This window comes from Centrocercus urophasianus, unplaced genomic scaffold (genome assembly GCF_019232065.1).
Source record: "Centrocercus urophasianus isolate 14NV4802_14NV808 unplaced genomic scaffold, USGS_Curo_1.0 seq_11, whole genome shotgun sequence".
Classification (NCBI taxonomy): Eukaryota; Metazoa; Chordata; class Aves; order Galliformes; family Phasianidae; genus Centrocercus; species Centrocercus urophasianus.
In genome coordinates, this window is record NW_024884253.1 from 48,801,884 (window position 1) to 48,829,193 (window position 27,310).

At 41.5% G+C, this 27,310-nt stretch overlaps 2 protein-coding genes across 5 annotated transcripts in view; both read left to right on the forward strand.

Moving 5' to 3' along the window:
- Nucleotides 1–4,136: 4,136 nt before the first annotated feature.
- NDUFV2 (NADH:ubiquinone oxidoreductase core subunit V2) lies at nucleotides 4,137–20,036 on the forward strand. The gene is made up of 8 exons (XM_042836991.1): nucleotides 4,137–4,244; nucleotides 5,317–5,382; nucleotides 12,392–12,454; nucleotides 12,547–12,663; nucleotides 14,271–14,439; nucleotides 15,937–16,046; nucleotides 18,965–19,041; nucleotides 19,884–20,036. The coding sequence occupies exons 1-8, from the start codon at nucleotides 4,203–4,205 to the stop codon at nucleotides 19,975–19,977; spliced, it is 738 nt and encodes a 245-aa protein (XP_042692925.1). The 5' UTR covers nucleotides 4,137–4,202; the 3' UTR covers nucleotides 19,978–20,036.
- Nucleotides 20,037–24,011: 3,975 nt separating this feature from the next.
- ANKRD12 (ankyrin repeat domain 12) overlaps nucleotides 24,012–27,310 on the forward strand; it is a 61,643-nt gene continuing 58,344 nt past the window's right edge. For all 4 annotated transcript variants that reach the window (XR_006171246.1, XR_006171244.1, XR_006171247.1 and 1 more), the window contains exon 1: nucleotides 24,012–24,049. The gene's annotated coding sequence lies outside the window, so the exon portion shown is untranslated. The remainder of the gene's footprint in view (nucleotides 24,050–27,310) is intronic.

A 27,310-nucleotide genomic window follows, 5' to 3' on the forward strand; every position in this document is an offset into this window, starting at 1 on the left:
TTTTCAGTCTCCACTACTGAATATGATCTCTTCTGTTTGCCCCCAAGTTTTCACACTTTCTAAAATAGAACACTGTACTGGTTAAATATATACCTACTAGTGTATGGTACTGAAATTTTAGAAAGATCTTAATAGCCTTTTCCTCCCTTCCTCCCTTCTTTTTGTCTTTTTTTTTCTCACAGTTGACAGTAGAATTAAAGAGTTGATTGAAGGTTTTTTAATGTGGTTAGAAGTCTGTGATACCATTTGATGTATTTATGTTCTCTCCAGATGACCTGTTTTCAGGAGAATCTCTTCAAATGGCTTGTTAACATTAACAATCTCCACACTGCAAGTTGCTTACTGTTCGTATTATTTAATACTGGACCATTTATCATAAAATAGTTAAAATTTAATGTTTTCAAGGAAGATTGGTCAATACTACTTGCACTGCTATAGCTGGAAGTACTGCTTTTGAGTGTCAGAAATTATACAGCAAACACCTGTATTTGAATAATGGTTTGAAGATTAATTAAAGCTGATTTGTTTATTTTTGTATTGCAAGATGCAGAGTAGTATAATAGTTGTTAAATGTCCCTACTATGCCTCCATTTGAAACAAAAGCCTAACAGCAATTCCTTGGCATAATGCATACACTAATAAAGAAATTTGATGACACGGCAAATAATTATTTGATTGCAAGAATAATTATCTAGTCTATATTTGCAGCAAATGATAGCATTCTCCATCTCTTCTGTAACAGTGCGTGCAATTGGAGCTTGTGAAGCTGCAGGATGCACACCTGCTGAATTTCCAGACCCTTATCAGAACAGTAAACACAGGGCATTTTTTTTCCTATGCAGCTTCTCTTATTAACAGGTCATACTGGAAAAGGAGTTGTCTAGCATAGCTGTGGTCCAGAAGACCCTCATGGGTATTGCTGTCCGTGTGAATAGTTACACGTGCGTGCTTTGTGATGATGGGGACTGAGTGGACAGTGTTGGCACTTCACTTCAGTGTGCAGAAGACAGAATACACACAGCCAAAGGGCAAGTCTGCAGATGCTGGACTCCCCTTCAAGGTCATGCTGTTTCTCATTTATGTTTTTTTTAGTATTGCCATCTGATAAATAGACTGAGTTTAAATTATAAATGCTTCCAAATGCATTTGTTTCTACTCTACTGACACACTCTTGAAGTCCAGCTGAAAAAAGGATGCTGGGCTAACTCTGGTAATTAATAAATGACTGTGATCATGTATTTGCAATTTATATTGTACAAGTAAATGTTTATAAATTTATCTGCACAGGAACAGTCCCTGGTTCTAATTATACACAGCCTTCACTATTCTTAGACCATATGCCTAGGGCAGATTCTCAACAGGATCTAAAAATTTGGCTTAGCAACAGAATCTCTAATCTGTTCCTGAACATTGCTGCACTGTGATACTTGCTCTGTTTCAGCCTGTATTTGCAGTGTTTGAAGAATTCATCTCAGAGTAAAAGAGGAACACAGAAATGAGGTTTAAAAGAGGCCTAGGAATTAGTGAAAACATATCAACCAAAATATGAACTACCAGCAGTAGTAATTAAATTACAAACGTTGGTAGCAGCTCTCAGCTTTGAGGAAGTGAAGGAGCAGTAAGACAAGCACTGATTACAGTAAACCCGAATGTAAAAGGAGGTAATTTCACCAGACAGTTAGTACTGCATTCTAGTTGCTTTGCGCAAATGGAAAATTATCTGTTAAATTACATTAACAGTTGCCAAATATATACATGTATATGTTTATGCCTGTATGTCTGGGTCTTTTAGCAGTACAAACCCATAATGATTAAACTATTTTAATAAAATTCAGTCTATTCTAGTGTAGCTTATCTTGCCTTTCTGAATGCTTACATGAATTAAAAAGGGTCATCCTACAGAAATAAGCACATGAAAGAAAGTTCATTAGCATTTTAGATGAAGGAAAATGTCATAAAAAACAGATAGAGAATGCTTGATACTCATATTGTCAACTAGAGATTACAATTTTTGCCACAATGACATATAGGTAGATAGATTTTCACTGGGCAACATATGAGGGAGTGAATTTCATAAGGCTGCATCACTGAGCAACACAGTACAGGACAGAGTGAAGAGTGCAGGGGAGTTTCCTCCATGGAGGGAAGGAGGATATGGAATCATAGAATCATCTAAGCTGGAATACCAAGATTACCAAGCCCAAGTGCCAACCTACCCTACAGAGTCCCAACACTAAACCACGTCCCTTAGTGCCATGTCTAAGTGTCTCTTAAATACCTCCAAGGATGAGACTCCACCACTGAATTTGTATTAGATTAGAAGGCTCTGCCACTTTATCTACTAGAAAGCTTTCATATTTTCATTTCAAATAAAATCTAAATGTTTTTCTTTTTTTAAAGTGACCCAGACAATGTTGATTCAGTACCATCTGTCCTTAGTCACTTCCTCTGAGGTCAGTGTTTCATTCCCTCCAGGGACAGAGCTCTCCAGCCAGACTGCATCTCCCTTGACAGGCCATATTTCCCAGGCACCTTGGCTGGAGTCTTCACAAAATTAACAATCTGGGTGGAGGGAGGAAAGATGGTGGAATCAATCTTTTCATTTTCCAGCTCAAGGTATTCATAAGTGATGTAAGCACATGCCTTCTAATATGATCACTTGATTTTCATTCTATCTATGGAGATTAGTGTGTTCACAGAATGCTGTGTAGATATGTTATTGTTCATTGAGATGAACGTCTCTACAAACAAAGCAGAAATGGGATTTCTGAACATGTAGCTTGGCCATAACTTACATTAGTACCACTCAAAACACAGAAAATGAGCAGTCTATCTTTGAAAACTATGCAACTGAAAATACATCTAAGATTCAATGATCATAAGTAATATATGTACCTTTATCACTATCACAAGCTTAAATAAGCACATCACAACATATGGTAAGAGATGTCAGCACATCGGCTGATGCTTGGCAAATCTACAGCTCTTGAGTACTCAATGGTATAAAATACTTTCTTCTGCATTATTATTTGAAATACATGGATTTTCTTTGTAGTGAAAGGAATAATTCTGCATTCTTCACTTGAAGATCTCAACATTACAGGGTCTTCAATGTTTCCAACAACTTGTTTTAACCTAGGAAGAACCATTATTTTTTTTTTCTTCAGTTCCAATATTTGTACTGTATCATATTGTAAAATGAAAATGTTTATTGAAGACCAAGACAATAAAATGTTTAGTATTGCTTTTTCTGACTAAGGGAGGTCAAAACATAGATACAAATGGTCCTAACATTACATAGCCCAATCAACCAAGCTTCTTTTGGGAAGAAAAGAAGTCTGAAGACCAAAGAAACTCATCAGAGATCCTGAAATGTTCCCCTATTTTATTACAGATATGTCTGTAGTAATGCGTAATGGGAGGTGGGAGGCAAATGGATGAGGTCAGGCTCTTCTTGGTAGTGCGTAGCAATAGGACAAGGAGTAAAACTAGAACACAGGAAATTCTGTACTAACATGTGGAAGAACCTCTTTACAGTAAGGGTGCTGGAGCATTGGAACAGGATGCCCAGAGAGGCTGTGGAATCTCCCTCTACAGAACTATGCAAGACTTCTCTGGACATCTGTCTGTGCCACCTATACGTACGTGCTTTAGCAGGGAATTCGATCTGTTGAGGTCACAGAATCACAGAATGGCACAACGATCATCTAGTTTCAACCCCCTGCTGTGTGCAGGGTCACCAACCAGCAGACCAGGCTGCCCAGAGCCACATCCAGCCTGGCCTTGAATGCCTCCAGGGATGGGCATCCACAACCTCCTTGGGCAACCTGTTCCAGTGCGTCACCAGCCTCTGTGTGAAAAACTTCCTCCTAATATCTAACCTAAACCTCCCCTGTCTCAATTCAATACCATTGCCCTTCCAACCCCTGTGATTCTGTGAAGTATTAACGAGGGACGGATCTAGCACTGAATTCCCGTTTGTACCAGCGACAAATAGGCACTGCCTATGCACTGACCAGCCGCTCCCTTCCCACCCAGACCGCACCACAGCCGAGACGCTCCAAGCCACCGCCGCAACAGACAGGCGCGCGCAGGCGGGCGGTGCTGGCGCATGCGCATTGTCGCTCCCCTTGTGGCTGCGCGGAGGGCACCGCAGGCTTCAAGGAGAGGGCCGGACCGGGGCGTCTTTCGCTGCCGTCGCCATGTTCCTGTGCGCTGCTCTGCGGGCCGCGGCCGCGCGCTCGGTAAGGGGGCGGTTGCAGGGTGTGGTAGTGGCGGGGTAGCCGGCCGGCCGCGCGGTGCGGGAGGCCGGGGGCAGGGTCTCGGCGCTGCCCTCGCAGGGGAGAGCGGTAAGGCCTGGCCTCGGGGATGGAGCGCTCAGTGCGAGGGCTGCGCTCCGGGCTGCGGTCCAGTCCTCTCACTGTGCTCTCCTTGTGCCTTGAGGCTTTTGCCCGAGTGTGCCTTGTCATGTGGCTCCCTGTGAGCACTCGGGCTGGTGCAGTGCGCTCTATAAGGGATGCAGGAGTGATCTGCACTACAGTTATTTGTGGATTCAAGAGTGCCTTTTGGTCTCTGACAACAGCAGGATGCGAATTGTTTTCCTGCCTGATGCTCTCAGGCGAGCCAGAACTGGAGAGCAAAAGGGAAATGGGTGCGTGCTGCGAAGTACCTGTAAGGCTGCACGGCACATCCACCCACCTGCAAGGAGTCACTGTGTGACAGGGGAAACCGCTGCTGTCACATGGCAGGTGGGACCGTGTAATGCTGGGATGCTTCATTTGCTTTTACAGCAGAACAGATCTGTTTCATCATCGCAGACACAGGCAGAGACTATAAAAAATGAGACTGACTTGTATTATAGGTCTCTCTTCTCGTATTTAAGGTGCTTAGTTTTGTGTATTGTCTTTTGTCTGATGTCACTGTTAGTCAGCAGAGAGAGCTGTAGTAAGGTGTAAATGAGAAAAGCCTCAGTACTGCTGGTACCTTTGCCAGATGTTTGGCTCACCAGTGATACAGAGTAACAAACTGAAAAGTTCTTCATAAAGAGTTTGATGAGGATTTGTATTCAAACTGGTGGAACGTTTACCAGTTTGAAGTTCAGTCCTTTAAATTCTCTTGATACGCCGTGATAGCTTCGGGCAGTGTAGTAAATATGCTCTCTTGCAGTACAGTAGAAGTCATTGTATTCTTCTCTTGACTTGATTAGGGATGGCAAAATAATGAGTGACTTACAACTAAAATAGAACTCAAACTGGTTCTGAAGAAGGATATGCAAGTTATAGGCTATCAATACCATCAACTTTGTTTTGTTTGTAGATGAGACAAATCCGATACTTACATAAAACACCAGCATGCAGTTCAAGTGGAGGAGCCTTATTTGTGGTAAGTCATCTTCTACCTTGCTGGAAAGGGGATGTGTAACAAGAGGTTAGCATATGCTTTTCTAAATCCTCCTGGAAGTTTCTGATGGGTGCAACTAAGGGCAATCTGATTAGGTTGCAGTTGGGCTTGATGATCTTTAAGGTCTTTTCCAATCTGAGCAGTTCTGTGATTCTATAATTGTTATTAGAGTTGTGATATGTTGTCAGAAGGTTGTACTGTAGTTCTTGGCATAATGTTTCCTATTTTATGTAGTGAAAACTTCTGTACTAGCAATGCTAGCAGCACTTGTATGGGATTACTTATTTGTATAATGTTTGATTTTTTGTTTAAACTTATCACAATATTTCCTCTTTTTTTTCCAATTGAAATTAATTTAATTTGTAACTTGACACTAAACTTCCTGTGGACCCAATTTCTTGGCTTCTGCAGTTTGCCACAGAATTACCCATAGGTCCATGTCCGGCCACCTTCACTAGCTGCTGAAAAGTGCAGTTGTTGTTAATGCTTTATGACATACAATAAGTTGAATAGTGGTTCATAATTGAGGCAATTAGACATTACTGTTATACATACAGTAACAGTAATCGCATAAATGAAAGTGTGTGTATACAAACATGTAAAGCAGGTGTATTGTATGTCTACCTCTGAAGAGAACCTGAAGCATCTCTGAGAGGAGTGTTCTCTCCCACTCTGCTGCATTTGAAACTGCACCTAGAATTCAGTTCAGCAGCTGTTCAAAAGTTCAAATTTACTGTTTTTCCTCTGTTTATTGGAACTCAGCACTGTACTGGAGAATCAACTGATTTGTTGGAAGCAGGTGTTCAGTGTTTTTGGCTGGATTGTTTTTTTGGTCTTTCTGCAGCTGTCTCCACAGCTTTCACTTTGGATGAAGTTAATGAAGTTACAGTACATGCTTTGTATGCTTTTCCAAACCCTGAACAGGCATTGGTAATGTATGGAGTGAGAGCTATTACTCAAGAAGTACAGAAAACATGAGTGTAGGCTGACAAGTTAGGAAACCTTAAGAGTAGTCTGAGGTGAAGAAAGCAAAAGGTGTCTTTGGCACACTAATAAATGTTGGTGTTTGGAGTATGATGCTAGATGCTCTGTAATGTCTTCAGCTTTTTGCAAGATTTGTCTTACTATGTTAACGATTTGCTGGAGGGGGCAGCACAGAAATAGCAAAAGAGAGGTAGAAAAGTTTTGTGCTTTAGTAAGCTTATAATTTGTAACCGTTTTATTTAATATTATCTTCCACTCTTCTTATTTTTATTCCCCATCATATATGTATTTTTTTCTAGAAGAGCATAGAAAATTGTGGGGCGATGGACTTGTTTGTTTTTGTGATGGCCATAAAGCTATGGGAGGTAGATAGCTGCATGTCATTCTGTGTGAATGTTACTGTTTGCCCTAAATACAACTAAAATCTTCAGAGCAATTTTTAGTGCAAAGTTAAGACGTAATTTAACACAAGAAATTTCAAGATTGTTTTTTTTCCAGATTTTGGGTAGGAGGGAACATGAATACCTTATTTTCTAGAATATCACAGGAAGACCATAGAATCACAGAATCGTTTGAGTTGGAAGGGACCTTTAAGATCATCTAGTCCAACTGTCCCCAGGGCAGGTGCAGGTCTCCAGGACAAACACAGGTAGATCAGATTGCTTATAGCCTGGTCCTACCTAATCTTGAATGTCTTCAGGAATGGGGCATCACCCTCTGGGCAACCTGTTCCAGTGCCTCACCACTCTTATCTTAAAAAACTTCCTTGTATCCAATCTAAATCTCCCCTTTTCCTCTTGTGGTATCACAACAGGCCCTGCTAAAGAGCCTGTCCCCTTCTTTCTTACTCCTTTCTCCTTTAGTTACTGAAAGATACTGAAGATGTCTGCTGTGATTTCTGCAGTGTCAAAAGTTGTTAAAATGTGATTGTGGAGGAACAGTGGGTGTACCTGGGAGAAATTCCAACCTCCTGTTGTGATGGTCTTCTTTGTATGTCAGTTTACATAGGAGCACCTGGTTTTGTTTTGCAAAGAACACTGATTGTGAAACAGCCAAGGGGAGATTACTCAATCATTAAATCCAATCTGGTACCATCACAGGCAACTGTATCACACTTCCAGAAAGAATATGTCAAATTTTAAATGAGATGGATTGTTTGCACTTAGCCTAAGGATGGTAATCCAAATCTACCATATTTCTGATAGCAGGGGAAGGGCTACTTTCAAAAATGCTTTTATTTACAATAGTTACCTGTTTTCTTCACATACACCATCTCAGTACTTGACTTAATTTATTGTCTTCATCCTCTGTAACAGCTAAACCTTAGCTCTTATATTTTGTTACTTTCTGGCCATCAGCACAAGGGCCCAGATTCCTCAACACATCAACTGCATTGGTGTGGACTTTGTCACAGGGCTGTTCTGTACAGAAGGTTTGACTGCTGTGTTGCTGCTTAGCTTGTGATGATGGGCAGTGAAATACTTAGATCTAAGAGCACTTACACCATTCTTTATTTAGGGGATGTTTATATCTTGAGTTCTGCTACAATAGTGAGTATAGGGTATTCTCTCATTGGAAAAGAAGTGATAAATTTCTTTTTATTGCTGATTTAATACAAACTTATAACAATCTTAAACATTCTCTTGCCTGCAAATGATACAGTTTTCTCATTTTGGTTCACAGGCACTTAAACCATGTTTACCACAGGGCATACATCAATTGTCAGGTTTCTTTTAGGTAATATATCAACTTCTTTGTAGTGTACATGGAAAACTATATTATTCTAGTTACTTTATTATCAGGAGTAATCAACATGAATTCACCAAGGGCAAATCACACCTGATCAACCTCATAGCCTCCTATGATGTCATCACTAGCTCAGTAGTTGGCAGGAGGGCAGTGGGTGTTGTGTACCTTGGCTTCAGCAAGTGTTTGACATCATCTCCCACAACATCCATGTTACAAAACTTAGAAAATGTGGGATAGATGAGTGGGCAGCATGGTAGATTGAGAACTGGCTGACTTTCAGAGCTCAGAGGGTTGTTCTTAGTGGTGCAGAGTCTGCTTGGAAGCCTGTAACTAGTGATGTTCCCTAGGGGTTGGTGCTGGGTCTGGTCTTGCTCAACATCTTTATCAGTGACCAGGATGAAGGGATAGAGTTCACCCTCAGCAAGTGTGCTGATGATACAAAGCTGGGAGGATTTGCTGACACACCTGAAGGCTGTGCTGCCATTCAACAAGACTTGGACAGACTGTGGAGCTGGGCAGGGAGGAACCTGATGAGGTTCAACAAGAACAAGTGTAGAGTCCTACACCTGAGGAGGAATAACCATACGTATCAGTACTGGTTAGGAGATGATCTGCTGGAAAGGAGCTCTACAGAGAAGGACCTGGTGGTCCTGGGTAGAGTTTGGCCTTGGTTTTCAGGAAATAGCTTTAGCTGATACTTACATAATAGTTTGTACTTATCTGTGTACAGGAGGAAGACTTAACATATTTTCTTTTTTTGAGCATTTCTCATATGAGGAAGGCTTAGAGAGCTGGAACTGTTGAAGACATCTGAGTGTATGTAAATGCCTGACAGGAGAATGTAAGAAAGACAAAGCCATGCTCTTTTCGGTGGCACACAGGAGGTTCTCTCTGAACACCAGGAGCACACAGTGCTGTGTGGGTGAAGGAGCACTGGCACAGGTAGTTCAGAGGCTCTGATGTCTCCTCCCTGGAGATCTTCTTGATCCACTGTCTTGATGTGGGCCTGCTCTGGGTGGCCCTGCTGGAGCCACGGTTGGGCTCTGCCAGCCTCAGTTCTTCTGGATTCAGTGTAATGTGTTAAGTCTGAGTTTGTTCTTCACAGTCTGTATCCTAACAAAGGCAGGAAAGCACCCTTACAATTTTGGAGCTAATCAGCTACTGGAAGTCCCAGATAAATCGTGTCACATGGATAAACAGAAGATGAGGGAATGTGTGATTGACAAATTTGTAGCAGCTCAGAAGGTCTAGAACTATAAGCTCTAGCAGACTGTTCACAGTACTGAATTAGGCAAAGCCCATTTTGGAGACTAGCGTGCAAAAAGCTGTGACATTTTGTTTAGTGTTCACCTGCACAGAATCGGCAGTTGTGGCAACCTGTAGATTCAGATATCAAGCCTTTATTGTACTTATCCATATGTGGGGGGCATTTAAGGAATATCAGTTTAGAAAAGGTGCACATGAAGTAAGCGTTCGAGACAATAAGAGAAGTGTTTAATTAATCAAATACACTTGTCTGCTAAAGAAATTGAGTTGAGTCCAGCAAGTCCAGTAACTGTGGAAGGCAAAACAGCAGCTTGAGATAAAATGGGCATGCACATTCAAGAGGAAAAGTTAAGTTATGGAAGAACTTCTCATGAATCATGGATTATCTGTGCAGCTAAGACCTAGAGCAGATCTGTAAGGGAAAGAAATTATGAGTTGGAGGAAAAAAAATGGACTGGAAGTACTTTGCATCAGTCTCTTTTTTTAAGAATTTTTCTTGAAGCCGGTAGAATCACAGAATGGCCAGGGTTGGAAGGGACCTCAAGGATCATGAATTTACAACCCCCCTGCCACATGCAGGGCCACCAACCTCCCCATTTAGTATCAGACCAGGCTGCCCAGGGCCCCATCCAACCTGGCCTTGAACACCTCCAGGGACGGGGCACCACAACCTCTCTGGGCAGCCTGTTCCAGCACCTCACCACTCTCTCTGTAAAGAACTTCCCCCTGACATCCAACCCAAATCTTTCCTCTCTGAACTTAAAACCATTTCCTCTTGTCCTGCAGTTATCAACCCTTTCAGAGAGTTGATTCCCCTCCTCTTTGTAGGCTTCCTTTAGGTACTGAAAGGCTGCAGTGAGGTCACCCTGCAGCCTTCCTTTCTCCAGGCTGAACAAGCCCAGCTCCCTCAGCCTGTCTTCATAGGGGAGGTGCTCCTGATCATCTTCGTGGCTCTCTTCTGGACCCTCTCCAACAGCTCTTTCTTGTACTGGGAGCTCCAGACCTGGACACAGTACTCCAGATGGGGCCTCACAAGAGCAGAGTAGAGGGGGACAATCACCTCCCTGTCCCTGCTGGCCACCCCTCTTCTGATGGAGCCCAGGATACCATTTGCTTTTTGAGCTGCAAGGGCACACTGCTGGCTCATGTTAAGCTTTTCATCCATTAGGAACCCCAGGTCTTTCTCTGCAGGGCTGCTCTCAAGGATGGCTTCTTCCAGTCTGTATGGATGCCTGGGATAAAAACCCTCATCAACAATACATAAGATGAGTCAAATCCTTTATCTTGAGCATTCAGTCTAAAATAGAGGCAACATCTTCCTAAAAGTTGTTTTATGTTATCTTCTAGACAGCAGGAACAGTACATTCATACTTTGTAACAGCTTACGCTGTTCAAAGCAAATCAGTTATTTTTGGTAATTAAGTTATTAAGGCAAGTCATTCTAGGTAGAGAAGTACATACTGACAGTGTTTTTGTAAGGCTCCCAGCTGCAGAAGGGATACCCATTCTCTAACTTGACAGTGGCAGTAGTACTGTTTGCTTGAGCATATGGACAGGATAAGCCAGGGGAATTAATCACTGGAACACCAGAGAGAAATGGAAGTTGAGTTTGGGGTTTTTCTATGTTAAAATTTCTAAATCCAGGAATAGCTATGAACCATACAAATTCTGACTGCTGATAGATCTTATCGTATTGCCAGTTTCTTGCAATGTTAAATCTTTCATGAAATCCTTCAGTTCTTAAAAAGGAAAAGTAATGTGGGAATTATAAAATTTGGGTTGTTTGAGAATTAAAGTGAATGTCAAAGTAGGTTTCTTTTTTCCTCCTAAATACATTTCCTTAAAGGCTTGAATTGTTAGTTGATCATGTATTTCTTTTAGTTATAAACCTTGAGTACAGCTTGTTTTTGTGTACGCTTTCCATTTAATTTGAAATGTTCCCAGTTTGATAACAGCGTAAAGTTTGGAATTAATCTCAGCTATGGGTATGTCAAAGATACCATAATGAGCAACTTTGTGTTCTGCATAGGCTTCTCTAGGGAGTAAGGATCAGAACTAAAACTGTGCTGTAGCAAAATGTCACTTTTTTTCAAGACTTCCAAACTTGTATTTTCTAAACACACGAATTAGAACTGATTTCCATTTGATGCTTTTTAAGAAGACCACCTTGCAAGTAATATGATAAACTGCCATATTTTGGAGCTATGAATTGAAGGTTCTGCTTGTTCCATTCTGATTCAGAATTCCTTTTTCACACAGAGGCTGGTGACACACTGGAACAGGTTGCCCAAGGAGGTTGTGGATGCCCCATCCCTGGAGGCATTCAAGGCCAGGCTGGATGTGGCTCTGGGCAGCCTGGTCTGGTGGTTGGCGACCCTGCACACAGCAGGGGGTTGAATCTGGATGATCATTGTGGTCCTTTTCAGCCCAGGACATTCTGTGATTCCATGAAATCTATCTAAGAAGTTGAAATCCGTTAAAAAAAAATTGAAAATGTGAAGATAGCTTGCTAGTACATTCAACCATTCTATTTATGTAGCAAGATACTTGGTAGTTTTTTTTAAGTTTTTTGCATTTTGTGTCTTATGAGAAAAGGAAAATAGGCTATTATTGTTTATTAAGGTACTAACTAAAGGACTCCTAAATCTGCTTGTGATGAGTTTGAACGCAATTGCCAAAATACATCAACTGTTCCAAATGTCTATTTTGAAAGTGACACCACTTTGCAGAAGAAATAATTACTTGAATAGGAAATAACAGGAATAAGTTAATATTTTCTTTTTTAAGAGTGATGAAGTAATTATGAATGTTTCTGATGACTTTCTTACAGATGGTTAGTCATTTATGATTGAGTACTATTAAATTTTTATCTGGAATGTATCAAATGAGTTTTGTTGAGGTAACTCCACTGTAACTGTCTAATGAAATAATTTGCAGTGGTAAATCTGTCCTGAATAATTTCCTGACAACACTATTTCTTCTTCTTCTGAAGCACAGAGATAGTCCTGAGAATAATCCAGATACTCCCTTTGAGTTCACACCTGAAAACAAGAAGGTAGGCAGACAAAAAAACCAAAAACATAAATATATGCAACCTTTGTGTTTAGCTTACCACTGATTGTTTTTTGTTTTTCAATCTTTCTAAAGCGAATAGAAGCAATCGTAAGCAATTACCCAGGGGGACACAAATCTGCAGCTGTCATGGCAGTGCTAGATCTGGCTCAGAGACAGCATGGATGGTTGCCCATATCGGCTATGAACAAGGTATTTAGTGCTGAATTATCTTTCAAGCATAAAATCTGACTTGTAATAGTAGAATACAACTGTTTGGTTTTTTCTAATTGAAGTGTTTTAATGCAGGAATTTACACTGGGCACAGAATTGCGAGAATTCCCTCTGAGACTGCATTAAAAAAAAAAAGGGAAAATAATGCATGAAACTCTTGGGTCTGTTTATGTGATGCTACCTCACTGCTAGGAACTGAACAGAACAAAAATCATGTGGGCCTAAATTAGACAGGCTCTTCCCAGAATTATCCTGAATGTAGCATCAGAAATTTGAAAGACATGCTGAATTTGGAGGAAAGAGAAGGGTGATGATGACAGTGCTTTTTCATGTCCCCTTTACATCAGTGGTGCTATGCACGGCCAGGATTGTACTTCATCTCTAGGCCTGTAGAAAGATCCACGAAGCATGCAGTGATGTAGTGTTTGGAATGTGTATTTCATAATGCTTCATAGCAAATATCAGTAAGACTATTTTCTTATCAAATTATCTATTAATATTGTTTAAAAAAAAAAAAAAAAAAAAAAACAAGCAGCTGCAGTGTTCCACAGTGACAGTAAATAGCAATAAATAATTCAGTTTTTCTGTTCATACAAATTACTCTCACTTTGTGTTACAGGCTGGCATATCAGTTTTCAAATGAAATGTTTGAAGTTCAGTCAAGATAAGCTAAAAGAGGGTTGTGATCATTACAGAAGTTACTGAGTATGAGTGAAGTACTCATATAAAAGGGCAAATTGTCTGCTACTGTTCCTACTACATAGGATAAAGCCACAAATCTCCATCACTACTGAATGGGATAAGTCTTGTTTGTTAATTTTGTGAGTGGTATTATGTTGGAATGACCTTTGAAGCAAGGCTTTAAAACAATCACATATTTTCTGTGGCTTGGTACTGGAATATAGAACAGCTACGCTTTAGGAAATGCAGTCAGTTCTCAACCTGAACAGTCTGCCAGAGTTCCAGGTTAATGAGATAAAGGATACTTGCACCAGAACTGGCTCACGAGTAGTGCATCACTGTGTATTTGCTAGCTGTGATTCAGTGGTGTTTTTAGGGCCAGGCCTGCTATTGTCACAGTACCCCAGGTACCCCAGGCAGCCTGCTGTCTCTAAATTAGGTGAGTGTAGTACTGCCTCTATGTGTTTCCTTTGATAAAAAGCTGAAGTGGGTTAGTGTGGGCAGATTCATATGAGTTCATTCATTCATACAGCAAGAGTGCAAGTACGCTACAAGCTGGAGCTGACAATGAAAGCTGGAATCCAGCTGATCCTTGAAACTAGCCTGTTTATGATGCTGGAGGAGGACTGACCTGAGTTTCTTACTGTGCTAATCCTTGGCTTAGTGGAGCTTGTGCTCAGACAAAGTTGACTCCAATCAGAGTAACTCTGGTGTTTTCTCTTAGTGCTTAAGAAAAGTGCACAAAGTTGTGCTTTGATACACATCCCCATTTTTCTATTTACTTGGAATACCGAAGCCCCTGTTACTGCACATACAGAACAGGTGACCTGACTGAAATGATTTCATAAATGCCTTATTGATGCCCTCTGAGAATTCAAATAGTGTCTGTTTTCCCCTTATTATAGGTTGCAGAAATTTTAGAAATGCCTCCCATGAGAGTGTATGAAGTAGCAACCTTCTATACAATGTATAATCGTAAACCTGTTGGGAAATACCATATCCAGGTCTGCACTACCACGCCTTGTATGCTGCGAGACTCTGATAGCATTTTAGAAGCCATTAAGAAGAAACTTGGTATGATACACATTTGTAATATCCTTTATATACTCACATGTATTTTTTACACTGGTTTAATGATGTGTTGCTACCTAACTGAAGCAAAAGTTTTCATATGGTGGGGGCAGTGCAAGAATATTTAGTATTTGGAGTGAAATTATCATCAAATAAGCACTGGAACACATTCAAAAATGAAGAAGAAATGCCAAATCCAAATACTTCAGTACAGTAGGACAAATAAGGCCATTGTCAAGTGTCAATTAATGGTCTTAAAGTGGTTTTAAAGCAGTTTGCTAGGAAATGAATTATTCTAATACGACTCTTGGACTGAGAATTAAGCCCTATCCGATATACAGAAGAAGACTCTAAAAGCTGTATCACTTTATATGCAAAATGAGATTTTTAAGGCACATGCTATATGAAACTTATTTGTGAGTTTTTTTTCCAACCTACTTAAGTGAATAGAATTTATAAATTTCTCATGGGAGAAGTCAGTTGAGAGTTCTGCATCATATAAGGTGTAAGGAGAACTCTCAAGTTTGTGTTTTTTCTCTCACTGAATGATTATGAGGGAAAGAGAGGGCAAGGTCAACAACTAACAACTTTTCCCATTCTATACATTTAGAAGCTGTGCTGACGTTTCATGAGAACCACTGTGATAAGAGCTGCAGAGCAGTTGCTTGTAATATTCCTCCTCCTATGTTGTTGTCTGGAAAAGGCATCTTCAGATTAAATTTGTCCTGGTTTGTTGTTGCATAAATTGTTTAATTTTAATTAAAACTTGGTTTGAAAAATCAAAGGAAGGGCAACTTCTTGTAATTAAGGTCGTTTGTGTAGTTCTTACTGATTTGCAATCAAACATTTCCTAGTTTTTGCTCCTTTCTATTAACTATGGAGGAAATTTGCAGCTTGGTGTTTACTTTCCACAGACTATTCTGGCAAGCTCAGACTCAGATGTTATTTTTGGTAACCTGCCCTCTGGCAAAGTCTGTATCTTTAGTGGTGATATCACTAGGACAGAAACACGTCATGGAAGCTAAGCATGTGTACAGAGTTGTTCAGGAAAGAAGCTTCTGTGTAATAACTTGGAAGTTGTTTATGAATTTGTACCAAGTCTTACTGCTTACATCTTGGTTAACTTGGAGATCCAGTAATGAATACGAATGTGTTTAATATCAGCAACACATGAAAGCTCTGTCTTCCTTATTTTTCCATTCTGCATATCAGTTCTTCCTGAGTAGAGCTGTTTTGTTTTTCAGAACTGTCATTTTAAGATTATTTTTCAATAAAACAAACCTGTAAGTCTGCTCTCAAAATCGTGTCCAAAGACTGACTTCACAGTTTATTAGAACCTTTAACAGAAAACTTTTGGACTTGTCTAAGAGGATTTAACTGTATCAGTGCTTTGGTAGCTGAAGTACAAATAATGAGAAAATTATGATGGAATCAATAATGAATATTCTAATGTTGTTCCATACCCATTGCTGAACCTAATATTTATTTTTTTTTTTTTAGGTATTAAAGTTGGGGAAACAACACCTGATAAACTTTTCACATTGATAGAAGTGGAATGCTTAGGTGCTTGTGTAAATGCACCAATGGTACAAATAAATGACAACTATTACGTAAGTACTATACATAGTATGTATAAGTGTATATGTAAGTGTGTATATATATATATATATATAAAGAAACTAAAATTCTTTGGTAGGCTGTTTCCATTCTTTCAGATTCTGGTTTTCTTATTTTGAATTCCTATTGGCAGGGACAGCTTTTAACTCAGTATCTTTTACTTTCTTGGCTTCTTCCTAGAACGCTTCATCTGTATGATAATGTACTGGTGCCTCCTGGTTTCTATACAAACACACTGTGTTAATGCTTCTGTTTTTGTAATGAGATGATGAGATCATGGATATTCTTGTGGAAGTAGTGTTTTGGCATACTTAGACAGTAGAATGAACTTTCTCACAGGTGGCTTTCAGACTGAGAATGTTGCTTTTTCCTTTTGGTTTTTTTTTAAGCAGCTGTATATCACAGCCTTGCACTGTAGTTTCCAAATTTTAATTTATATCGTTCACTCAACAAGTCACTAAAATGCATCATCTGCTGAAAAGTCAGCTTGTTTTTGCATTTCCACACAGTGAAACCAGCTCTCCTAAAATGTATAGATTCAGCAAGATTCTGTATATGTTTTGCTGTAGGTTTTCTGTGTTGTTGTTTTGGTCATTTGAAATAATGCAGACAGTTTATACTCTTGATGCACCAACAGCCTGCTTTTGTCATTAAGCAGTGTTATAATGGAATGGAAGAAAAAGATTTCTGCTGCATAGGGTTGTATAGACACTGTGAAGAAAGTCCAGAAAGCATTGCATTTGGTGGCACAAAGCAAAATGTTATTTTCTGTTGTGCTTTTTTCCTGCTGCAAAGAAAAACTTTGTGTCAGTCATGTTTTTAAAGGCTTTGCAAGAATGTAAAGTTAACAAAAGTCCAAGCAGGATGCTCAGAGCTAAGATTATGGAACGTTAACATTAATAAATGATTACTAAAGCTCTAAAATGTAGTGCTTGACAGCATACAATTTCTACTGATAGTCACTTGGGCAGCCAGTTGGTTTTTACTGTACAGAAGTATGAAGCTTATTGTTAGTTCATAGCACGGATTGAACATGTTACCAGTGTGGATGACCATACAGAATGGCAGTGCGTGTCTAACTCACTGCATCACACCTAGACACTGATTTTGGCATTTCATTTTTTTAAGCGTGAGGTTGTTATATCGTGTGTGCCATTTCTCCCATTTAACAACTATTTGGTTCTGCTGAATGCTAATATAAATGCTGAATGGAAGTTGCATTGTTTCTCTTCTTCAGAGCCTCTCTTTAGGTGCACCATTTTAGAAATTTTGATCCTCTTCAGAATATCTTATCTATACAAAGAATTGTAAGAGGCAAAATTTCTTACTTCATAGCTTAAGAATAGAAATCACTGAAATTCTACAATATTATCTAGAGGGTTAGTTCCCAATACTTGTTAGCTGGAAGTGATGACTTCTGCTGAAGAGTTAAAAAAATATCTTAGAAGATGTGTGGTGTTGCATTTCTGAAGTATCTGCTACACAATACTACTTAATTACCAAGTGATGGAAAGCAAATTCAGATTTTTCTTTTATCAAGCCTTCCTTTATTTGCATTTGTAAAGTAATGGCCATTCTTATTCTGGGCATCTGTTCAAAGCCAGTTGCACCACAGTAAGCTTATGTTGGATATCAGGAGAAACTTCATTACAGAAAGGGTTGTTAAGCACTGGAATAGGCTCCCCAGGGAGGTGGTTGAGCCACCATCCCTGGATGTGTTTAGAAATCATTTGGATGTGGTGCTTAGAGACATGATTTAGCAGAGGGTTGTTAGAGTTAGGGTAGAATAGTTAGGTTATGGTTGGACTTGATGATATTTAAGGTCTTCTCCAACCTAAGCAATTCTATGATTCTATGATTTGGAAGTCTTTTCTTATCAGCCTCTTCTTCAAAGCCTTCTGTAATAGTTTTGGATGACATATCACTGATGCTGTTCACACAGATGGTTATTCCTTCTCTTCTACAACATCTACAATTTCCAGTGTATATGAAGGCCATGTGTTTGCAGAGAACAAAAACCATGTTTTCTAATAGCTCCATCGTTTCTGAGCAGAGATAAACACTGGGAGTGCTGTTACGACATGGCAACAGTCTTTTCATAGGCCATCAATGAATCTGTGGTTAGGTCAGTGTGTTCTTTCCAGTATGTTAAACTACTTTTTTCCTACTTTGACATTGTAGGAAAAAGGGAACATGATAATAAGTAAAATGAAATTCACGTATTTTTCATTTTGGATACTGTCTTGACTTACACAATGATGTGTGAAGTTAAATTTATTTATTTTATTATTTATTTATTTTTAATAGCTGCCTACCTCTACATCTGGAATTTTTTATTAGATATGTAGTAAGTTTAGAATGGTCGGTTGGAAAGTATGATCCTGGCTGAATGCTATTTTTGAGCTTCAGACTTCTGAATTATGGCCCACTTGGATGCCAAAGGAATTTATGCATTCAATAAATAGAGCATTTAAATAAGGGTTATTTAATTTCTTTAGAACTGTTCTGTTATACTGCACCCAGTATTTTTTTTTTTTGTCATAACCAATGCCGGTTTGCAGTATGTGCAACAACACTGCATATAATGGGTAGCCAAAGATCCAGCTCACTAATATACTAAGGAAGCCAAAACCTCAAGCCCATGTTAGAGACGACCACTGTTAACAGTTTGTTTTAATATAATTTCTGCAACTATACATAATAACAATATTGAAGTTTATATTTTATGTCGTAATTAAGGTGTCAGCCCTTCTGATTCTTCAAACCCGTTACATGTATGTATGTTAATGATCAAGGTTACCTATGATAGGATCTCAACTATGAGAACCACAAATCTGATTAATTGTAAATGCTGCAATTAATACAATTAACAAATTTGCTGACTTTTTATCGTCTTTTTTTTCTTCAACAGGAAGATTTAACACCCAAAGATATTGAAGATATAATTGATGAGCTAAAGGCTGGTAAAGTTCCCAAACCCGGCCCAAGGTACGCCATATTTGTATAACAGTGGCCAACTACTTGAAGGCCTCTCCTCTTGAGAATGAAAACTAAATTCCTGTTAGAGCTATTTGCCTTTGCAGATCTTTTTGACTTAGAATATGTAGAAAGAACAGTGGATGGACTAATGTCATGTTCCTGATGACAGACTACAGGATAATCAAATGGGAACGCATCAGTTTTGACTTATTACCTAATAGGTGAATGGCATTGCCCATTGTTTTCTGTTTGTTGTTTTTTTTTTTTTTGCCTACATGATGGAAACCAACAAATACCAGAAAGATCTGACGTCTGTGAAAGGCTTATTATGGAGCTTTACATACTCATTATTTCCTATTGTTCTGTGTTAGTCCAAACACACACATGTATGAATGGCAGAATTCATTAGCACTTTTGACTTAGGTGTCTTTTTTGTTCCTACTCCTATAATTTTATTTTTTTTAGAGTACAAGGATAATCTTGAAGTTACATTTTCTAAATACAGGGATGCATCTTTAACAAAAATATGACTGATACAATTGGATTTTGCTTTTGGGATTACTGGAACCAACATTGCTTTTCTGCATATCTATAAATAAATAAAAAAATCCTATCTTGCATTTCATTTGCAAAGCTATTTGACACTACTTGAATTTGGAAGCCTTTTGTTTTAAGGGTAGCATCCCACATTTCTGAAGCATGAATGAGAACAAATGAAAAAAGTGGCTTCAGCCTGAAGCCGTTTTGTCACTATATTCTATCCAGTGATTAAACAGTATCCAAATACCAGTAATGAATGAATACAATATCATACAATACCAGTAGTGAATGAAACTGCTGTTGTTTTTCAGGAGCGGACGTTTTTCTTGTGAGCCAGCTGGTGGCCTAACATCTCTGACTGAACCACCCAAAGGACCAGGTTTTGGAGTTCGAGCTGACCTCTGAGGAGTTTTGTAATATATGTTAAACTGTCTGGAAATAAAGTAATTTTAATCACAGTAAAATGACGTAAGGTTAATATTTGGGGGGGAAGAGGGAGGAAGCAAAAGGAATTGGTTACCACGATCTGAACTGCTGCGATGCTTCATCATCATTCAGATTATCAAAAAGTGCTTCTGTAGACCGCAAAGTGACTTGCTGAATGAGTCCATTTGTGATCACTGATGCATCAGTCATCTTTTGATTTACCACTAAAAATTCTTATAACTACTTTTGAGTTACTATGGAAAAAGTAATAAAGCTGGCCAAATTCCAAATTTGGCAAGCTATTTTTAAGAACCAATATAGAAGTGTGAAATTGAAGTATTTCTCCTGATTAAAAAATGTTAAAGGCAATTAAAAAAAAAAGATTGATCTGCAAATCATTTGCCTGAAAAAGAATAACTTCTTTATTGCTAGATGCAAACCCAATACACGACTGCTCAAATTGAATAGTGTAGGGGCAGCTATAGAACTGAAATAATTTGAAGAGGAATAAAGCAAGTAACTACTACTCTGTCACCATCTCAAGTTCAGGTTTTGATGAAATTTAAGCATTTAAAAATTTCAAATATCTCAACTAGAAATATACATGCTACTGCAATACTGGTTATGTGTAATTGCTTACTAGCTACAAAATTATTAGAATTAGAATTTTACACTAATAGTAAATCCAATCACAGAATACACTTAGTGAATTTCACAATAATTTATGCAGGAATGTGAGGATTTTAAAAATGATTGTTGCAGAAGAGCTCTAGAATAGTGCAATAATTAATATTTCCATATCCTCTTCAATATCCTTGAATAGCTCTAGGTACATTTTTTGTTTTTGCTAGTAGTATTAAGGATTTTAGATTATACAAATATTATAGAGATAGTTTCCACTATTCTCAACCCTAAATAGTAGATTACTGATAATAATTCCAGGCAGCTGACACTAACATGCCAAATAAATAAAACAGCTCTGCAGTTTCAATTCTACTGTTCAGTACCTTGAACTGTAAAAGTCATGGCTGGTGACTTAAATGAAAAATGAGTTAACTACAGCAAAAGCCAGTATGTGTTCCTTAAGCTGGTAAAGCTGCAGTAACAGAACCTATTACTGAAGGCAAGATGAAAGAATTTACATGCTGTACTCATTCTGTACAAGTAAAAGCACTTTAACTGTGGTGGGAAAAAAAGACAACTTAGAGCAAAGAAAGTTTTAAGAAAAATAGGTTGAGTCTTGGGAAAGAAAACTGGAGTTTTCTAATATGGAAGCAGAAGACACAATGAATCCATTGGGCAGAGAGTGGGTGGTAGTTTTTTCCTTTGGTAAAAATGGAATAAAGTTAGGAGTAATAGGAAACTCCACTAGTTGACACTTGATAATGGAAAGGATTTCTGTGACCTCCGTAACTGAAAACTGTTACCTGGAACTATCCTGTCAAATAGGAAGAAGCAATGAAATTCAGTTCTGTCTGTAGAGTAAGTTCAAGTGGGCTTATGAGCTGATTTGCTGGTTATCTGCTAGATGCCAGCACACGTGCATTCAGTGGCATGACACTGTTCTAAGAATTTGCAAAAGGTTCCTATCTTCAGATTTTAGTACTTCAGTTTGAGATTTACAGTCTTTCAGTTACAGCCACGACAGTTTGACCAGCTGCTGCAATGCTTATCTTGATTCAGCCCAGTAGTTTTCACAGCTGATGATAGAAGATATTTGGCTTGGGAAGGCAGATCAAGGGAAGTACTGCACAAGTCAACACAGTTCAGCTACAAAAGAGTTTTGCAGCTGTGCTATGTGGAAAGGAGGGTCTCTGGAGCCAAGGAGAAGAAACAAATGTAAAGGTAGCTATTCCAAGATTCTTCCCTGTGAATACCCACCAACTTAAATGGAGCTCTTGGAACTGCACGACACCTGTACAAGGAGTATGGAGTATTACAGCATGCACTGCACCTGCAGCCTGTCATTGCTGGAGGATGAATCATACTGTGCCTTATATAGTACTGTGAGAAGAACAAACACTCTGTCTTGGGAAATACTTACTGCCTTGGGAAATACTCCATTCGGGCTGACAGTCTGTAGCTTGCCTGCACGTCAGCCTGCCTGCACCTCAAGCAATGACCTCTGTAATCAACCAAACATAAAAGAACATGAGGTAAATGCAGCTCCCTTTTATTGCATGGTCACTGGCATCTGCTTACCTGCTTCTGGTCAGCTGACAGCACATCATGCATTGCTTGCATCAGAGAGGAAAGGATGGCAGCTGTGTTACAAAACATGACCAGTACAATAAACTCCTGAAAACAAATTAGACACGTTTACCTAAACAACAACATGACGTGCAGCATGGGAGCATCTGGGCTATGTGATGCCAGCCTCTACCAGCAGCAGGCCATGTAGGGGATGCGCAACAATAGTTAGCCTTCATGAAAGTAAGGCATTCCTGCACAGGTTGTGGAATCTCATCTGGAGATATTCAAGGCCCGCCTGGAAACTTTCCTGAGGAACCTACCGGAGGGAATCTGCTTTAGCAGGGGATTGGGCTTGAATCCCAGAGATCCCTCCCAATTCCTATGGCTCTGTGATTACCCATAGCACGTTGCACAGAAGGAGGTCAGCACCCGCTTCTTAGCTGCCTCTCTATTTGTGCCAGCACTTCTGGCCATCAGAAATGGGGGGCACGAGGAACAGGACACAGTCTGAGAGGGACAGGACAAGGGGGAACGGCTTTAAACTAAAAGAGAGAGATTTAAGTTAGTAAGAAAATCCCCCAGAGGGCAGTGAGATGCTGGCACAGCTGCCCATGTAAGCTGTGGTGCCCCATTCCTGGAGGTGCTCAGGGCCAGGTTGGATGGGGCCCTGGGCAGCTGAGCTGCTGGGGGGCAGCCCTGCCCATGGCATGGGGTTGGTCCCCTCCAACCTAAGCCATTCTGACACACCTTTGGTTCTAGGAAAGAGCAATAGAACCATATTTTCAATTATTCTTTTTATCACAGAGACACATTACTACTCCTTGCTATACCCCATAGATTGCTCAAGTAAAGTAACAGAACACCTGCCCATTCAATTTAAAAATGTTTAAATTTTCAAAGCATCCTTTGATTCTGAATAAGTCATATTTATGGATAGTATACACGAAGGAATTCTTAAGGGATATTTCTGTTTAAAGACCAGCAGCGGGCTCGAGCTTCACACTGCAGTGCATGCCCGGCTCCGGAGCGCAGACCCGTAGCTCCCTCAAGAGATGAAGACCCGGAGGAGCGGGATGGGTGAAGGAAACGAAGCGAGGCACCGGCCAGGCGGAGGTGGGCAGAGGCCCGGCTCCCTCAGGCACCCGCACTGACAGCCCGCCCCGTGCCCACGAGCCGCCAGCACCGCGCTCCGCACCGCCTCATTTGGATGCACGGCGCCCTCCGGGTCGCGCATGCGCACTGCGCCGGCTGTTAAAACTCACTGCGCCATCGCCGCCGGAAAACCCCTCCCTGGAGAAGGAGCGGCCGCGCCGCTGGGGCGGGGGGAGGCGGCCGCCGGTCCGGGGCGGCTCCTCGTCCCGCGGCCGTGCTTGTGCTCCGTCCGTTTACCCCGTCCCCGCCCGGTACCGGCCACACCGCCGCCGTTTCCAGAACGTTCCGCGGCTGTAGCTGCCCGGAACGGTGTGACGCCTGCGCGCCGCTCGCCCCGTCCCTCTCTTCGCCGACCTCCCTCGCGCCCCAGCCCCGGGTCCCGTTACCCCGCCGGGCAGCGGAGTGCCGCGCGCCCGCCCCCCGCCAGCCCAACGGCCGTCCCCCGTCCCGTGCCCGGGCCGAGGCCACGTGGGCGGGGCGCGGCCAACGGCAGCCGCACGGAGCTGCGCTCCGGGAGCGGCGCTGTGCAAAGGGCGGGGGAAGGGAGCGGCAGCTTCGGGCGGGAGGGAGCGGGCGGGGGAGGAGGAGGAGGAGGAGGAGGAGTAGGAGGAGGGCTGTTTTCAAACCCGACGGCCACAGCGGGGCCGGGGCTGAGCGGCTGCGCGCGGCGGGAGGCGGCGGCGGCGGAGCTGCGGGCCGGGAGGAGGTAAGGCTCGGCCGCGCCCCTCGCTCTCCTCACGGCGGGGCAGCCCTCAGGTGCTGCCCTGCTCGGCGCGGCGGCTGTCAGCCCGTCGGCGCCGCGCGGAGCCATGGCCGCCGCTGTCACCCTCCGCCGGGCTGGCCGAGGGCCGGCGGGCGGCGGTTCCCTGGGGGAGGCAGGCGGGGAGAGAGAGAGAGGGAGAGAGGCGGCGGGGCGCTGCCCGCCCGGGGAGCGGCGCCGGGGCCGCGCCGCGCTGCCCGTCTCGGAGCCGGGGCTTCCGTTGACGGCGGCCGCGGCGCCCTGCGGGCGGCTGTCAGCGGAGCGCGGCCACGGTGAGGTGGAGCCCGCGCGTGGCGAGGCACAGGTGGCACCGGGCAACAAAGGGAGGGCGAGAGCGGCGGGCACGGCGACGGGCGGCTTGTGACACTGCCGGATTCGGCTCGTGTGCGTGCTTTTGTTCGGTTTTAAGGACCGGGCTGCTGGTAGGGAGCGAAATAATCCCGTTTTATTCCGTTTATTCCATTTATTTTATTCCATTTAATTCCGCTTTACTCCTTTTATTGCCTTTTATTCCGTTTCTCTTCCCACACTACCGGCTGGGTGTTTTGTGGAAGCAGCCCGGCAGCTCTTGCCGTATTCTGCACCTTTGTTTTGTGGGTGTGGAAGGAGATGGGAATTTCATGCCTCTGAGTTCCAGAAGAGCCGATGGGATAAAGCAGCACTAATAAAGAGCAGCGAGTGAGTTGTGATGCTCGCAGGAACACAAAGCTATCAGACAGATGTGCGGCAGCCCAAGTGTCACAGCGTTCCAGGAAAAACTGTTTAATCTTGGAATGAGGGGGAAGGGTGAGGTCATCGTGTCTATAAGAAATCATTAGTGTTCATTACAATAATCCACTGTTATCAATGTGAGAAGATTTGAGGGTAGACACTATCCTGGTTCTGAAGCGCTTGGGTGGATTTCAGCATGCAGCTTGTCAGCAGCCTGCTCGCATCTCAGCCCCTAGGGCTGGATGTGGTGAGCTGCCCACAGGGGTTGTGCAGCTGGGAAGGGCTCAGCACCCACTGCCAACTCAAGTTCAGCGGGATGGGGTCCCTGGAGTAGTAGGTCTTTAAAATAATGTGAGACTTCAGGGCATCTCACCTGTTGTGACTTCTGCAGATGTTGGAGGTTACTCGCTGCTCTTAATTCTTTAGCTAAAACTGTAGATTCTCAGCCAATCTTCGTCTCATCCTGTGTCAGTTCTGTAGGTCGCAGTGCGAGCTTGAAGAACTGTTCAGGTGAAATTGCAGGGTTTAAGCTATGGCAGAATGCTGCGTTGGGAAGGCAGCACTGAACTTATTCACTGTCCTTTCTTTTTTTTTCCCCTAAAAGCTTTGTCTTTCCTGCACACATCTTGTAAGCTTAAAAAGTCGAGGAGTACAGTTGTTTTTCTCAGTACCCAGAGGACCGTGGTGGTGTCAGTGTTTTGCTGTATGGTGTGCGAGTCCCTTCTCTGATTTGCTTCCTAGTAAGCTGTGAGGCTGGCTGGTGTGCCAGAGGGTGGTCAGGATCCTTTCAGAAGGATGACATCTGGATCTGAAAGATAGAAGCATTTCTGCATATCCATTGCCATCTCTTTGTGTGTTCTTCGCCCACTCAGATGATTATTCAAAATTATTTGTGAACTCTGAATACTGCAGGCAGCAAAACTTAGGACAGATGTTGTGTAAGAAAGCAAGCTGCATGCAACAAGCGACATTCATGTAAGGTTTATTCCAACCAGGCTTGCGCAATAGGCAGCTTCTTTGAGGAAAAGGGCTTTTAATAAGCAGCCTGAATGCTGCTTGTATGAAGCATCAGGGTTTATTTGGTGTTAGTTGGGGGTGTTACTTTGTTACCACTTAAGTTAGAATTAAAAACATATACTGAAAATGAAATGCCCATCTTTATTAACACAGATTATGGGTTGCAGGCTCAAGCAGCAGTTCATTTGTGTCACTGGGGGTCTGTTTAAATTGCTACAAAACTCAGAAACCTGCAGCTCTAACTTTGCAAGGTAGGGGGGTCCTGGGCGTACTCTTGCTGAAGCACTGGCACCTGGGAATAGCTGAGCTAGAGTTTCTTCCTCAGTGCTGAGCTTTCAGGTGCCTGAAAATAAGTTCTGCTTGTTGAACTCATTTGCCATGTTCAGACTATCTCAGTATGGTGAAATTGCCTGAAAGACCAGTGTCGTTGGTCCTCTTTTACAATTGGAAAGAGCTATTGATCACCAAATATGTAATGATTAACCTGCTACCAGTGTTAATATTCACATCCAGAACAAATTACTTCTGACTTTTTTTTAATCTTATGAAGAAATAAGCTAGATGTGAGTGTTTGGCATTTCTTTCTCTTGCATGTTCTTTTGCAGATGGAGCAGTATAAATGTTGATTGGTCATTTAGTCTCCAGATTCTTATGTTTTAGCTACATCATTAGATTCTACTTAGACTCCAGTGACAGATGGCATGAAATAAATATTAGCACAAACTCTATCTTGCATTTTGCATTATGACACTGAATGGTTTTATTAACAGAATAGCAGAAGTCAGAGCCCAGCTAACATAGTCTTTTTTTTTTTTTTTTTTTTTTTTTTTCCTTACAAGTTAGTTATTCTTCCAGAACCTGGAGAAATCCTGGGAAGATCCTCAAGCAGATCACTGAGCTGTGCTTGGTAGCTCAGCTATGGAGTTGAGGACCTTTACTGTTGCCTTCTATAAAACCTAAACATTAATTTAAAGAGAGGCTGAGAGCCATTGAGAGCTGGTATGACTTCACTGTGGCTTATTTTGGGTTATCTGCCTGGGTCTGACAAAGCGTCCTTTTATCTGCAGCTTGTACTTTTATCTTTTGCAAGCAGCAAATGAAGAAACTCTGCTCAGCTTCATGGAGCTATCTGAAGCAGCTGAGCATACAGTGTTGCAAGGCAATTGGTTTCACTCCGTTTTATGCCAAGAAAAGTCATAATCCATACAGAGACATAAATATGATTTATGTTAGAGGCAAAAGCTAAGGATACTGGAACCACTTTCTTGTCCCATTTTGCATCAGTGAGGCTGGAAAGTAATAGAGATAGAAAGCACTTTTCCCCTGCTTTCAGGTTTCAGAAAGTAGTGTTTTGTTGTTTGTGGAGTATTGTTCTGGGAGAAATCTGAGTGAATTCCCATCACTTAATGACAGCAGCAATGAGCTTGCTTGCATTAAGACACTTCCAGTAGTTTCCCACCTCTTTCTTTTACATCCTAC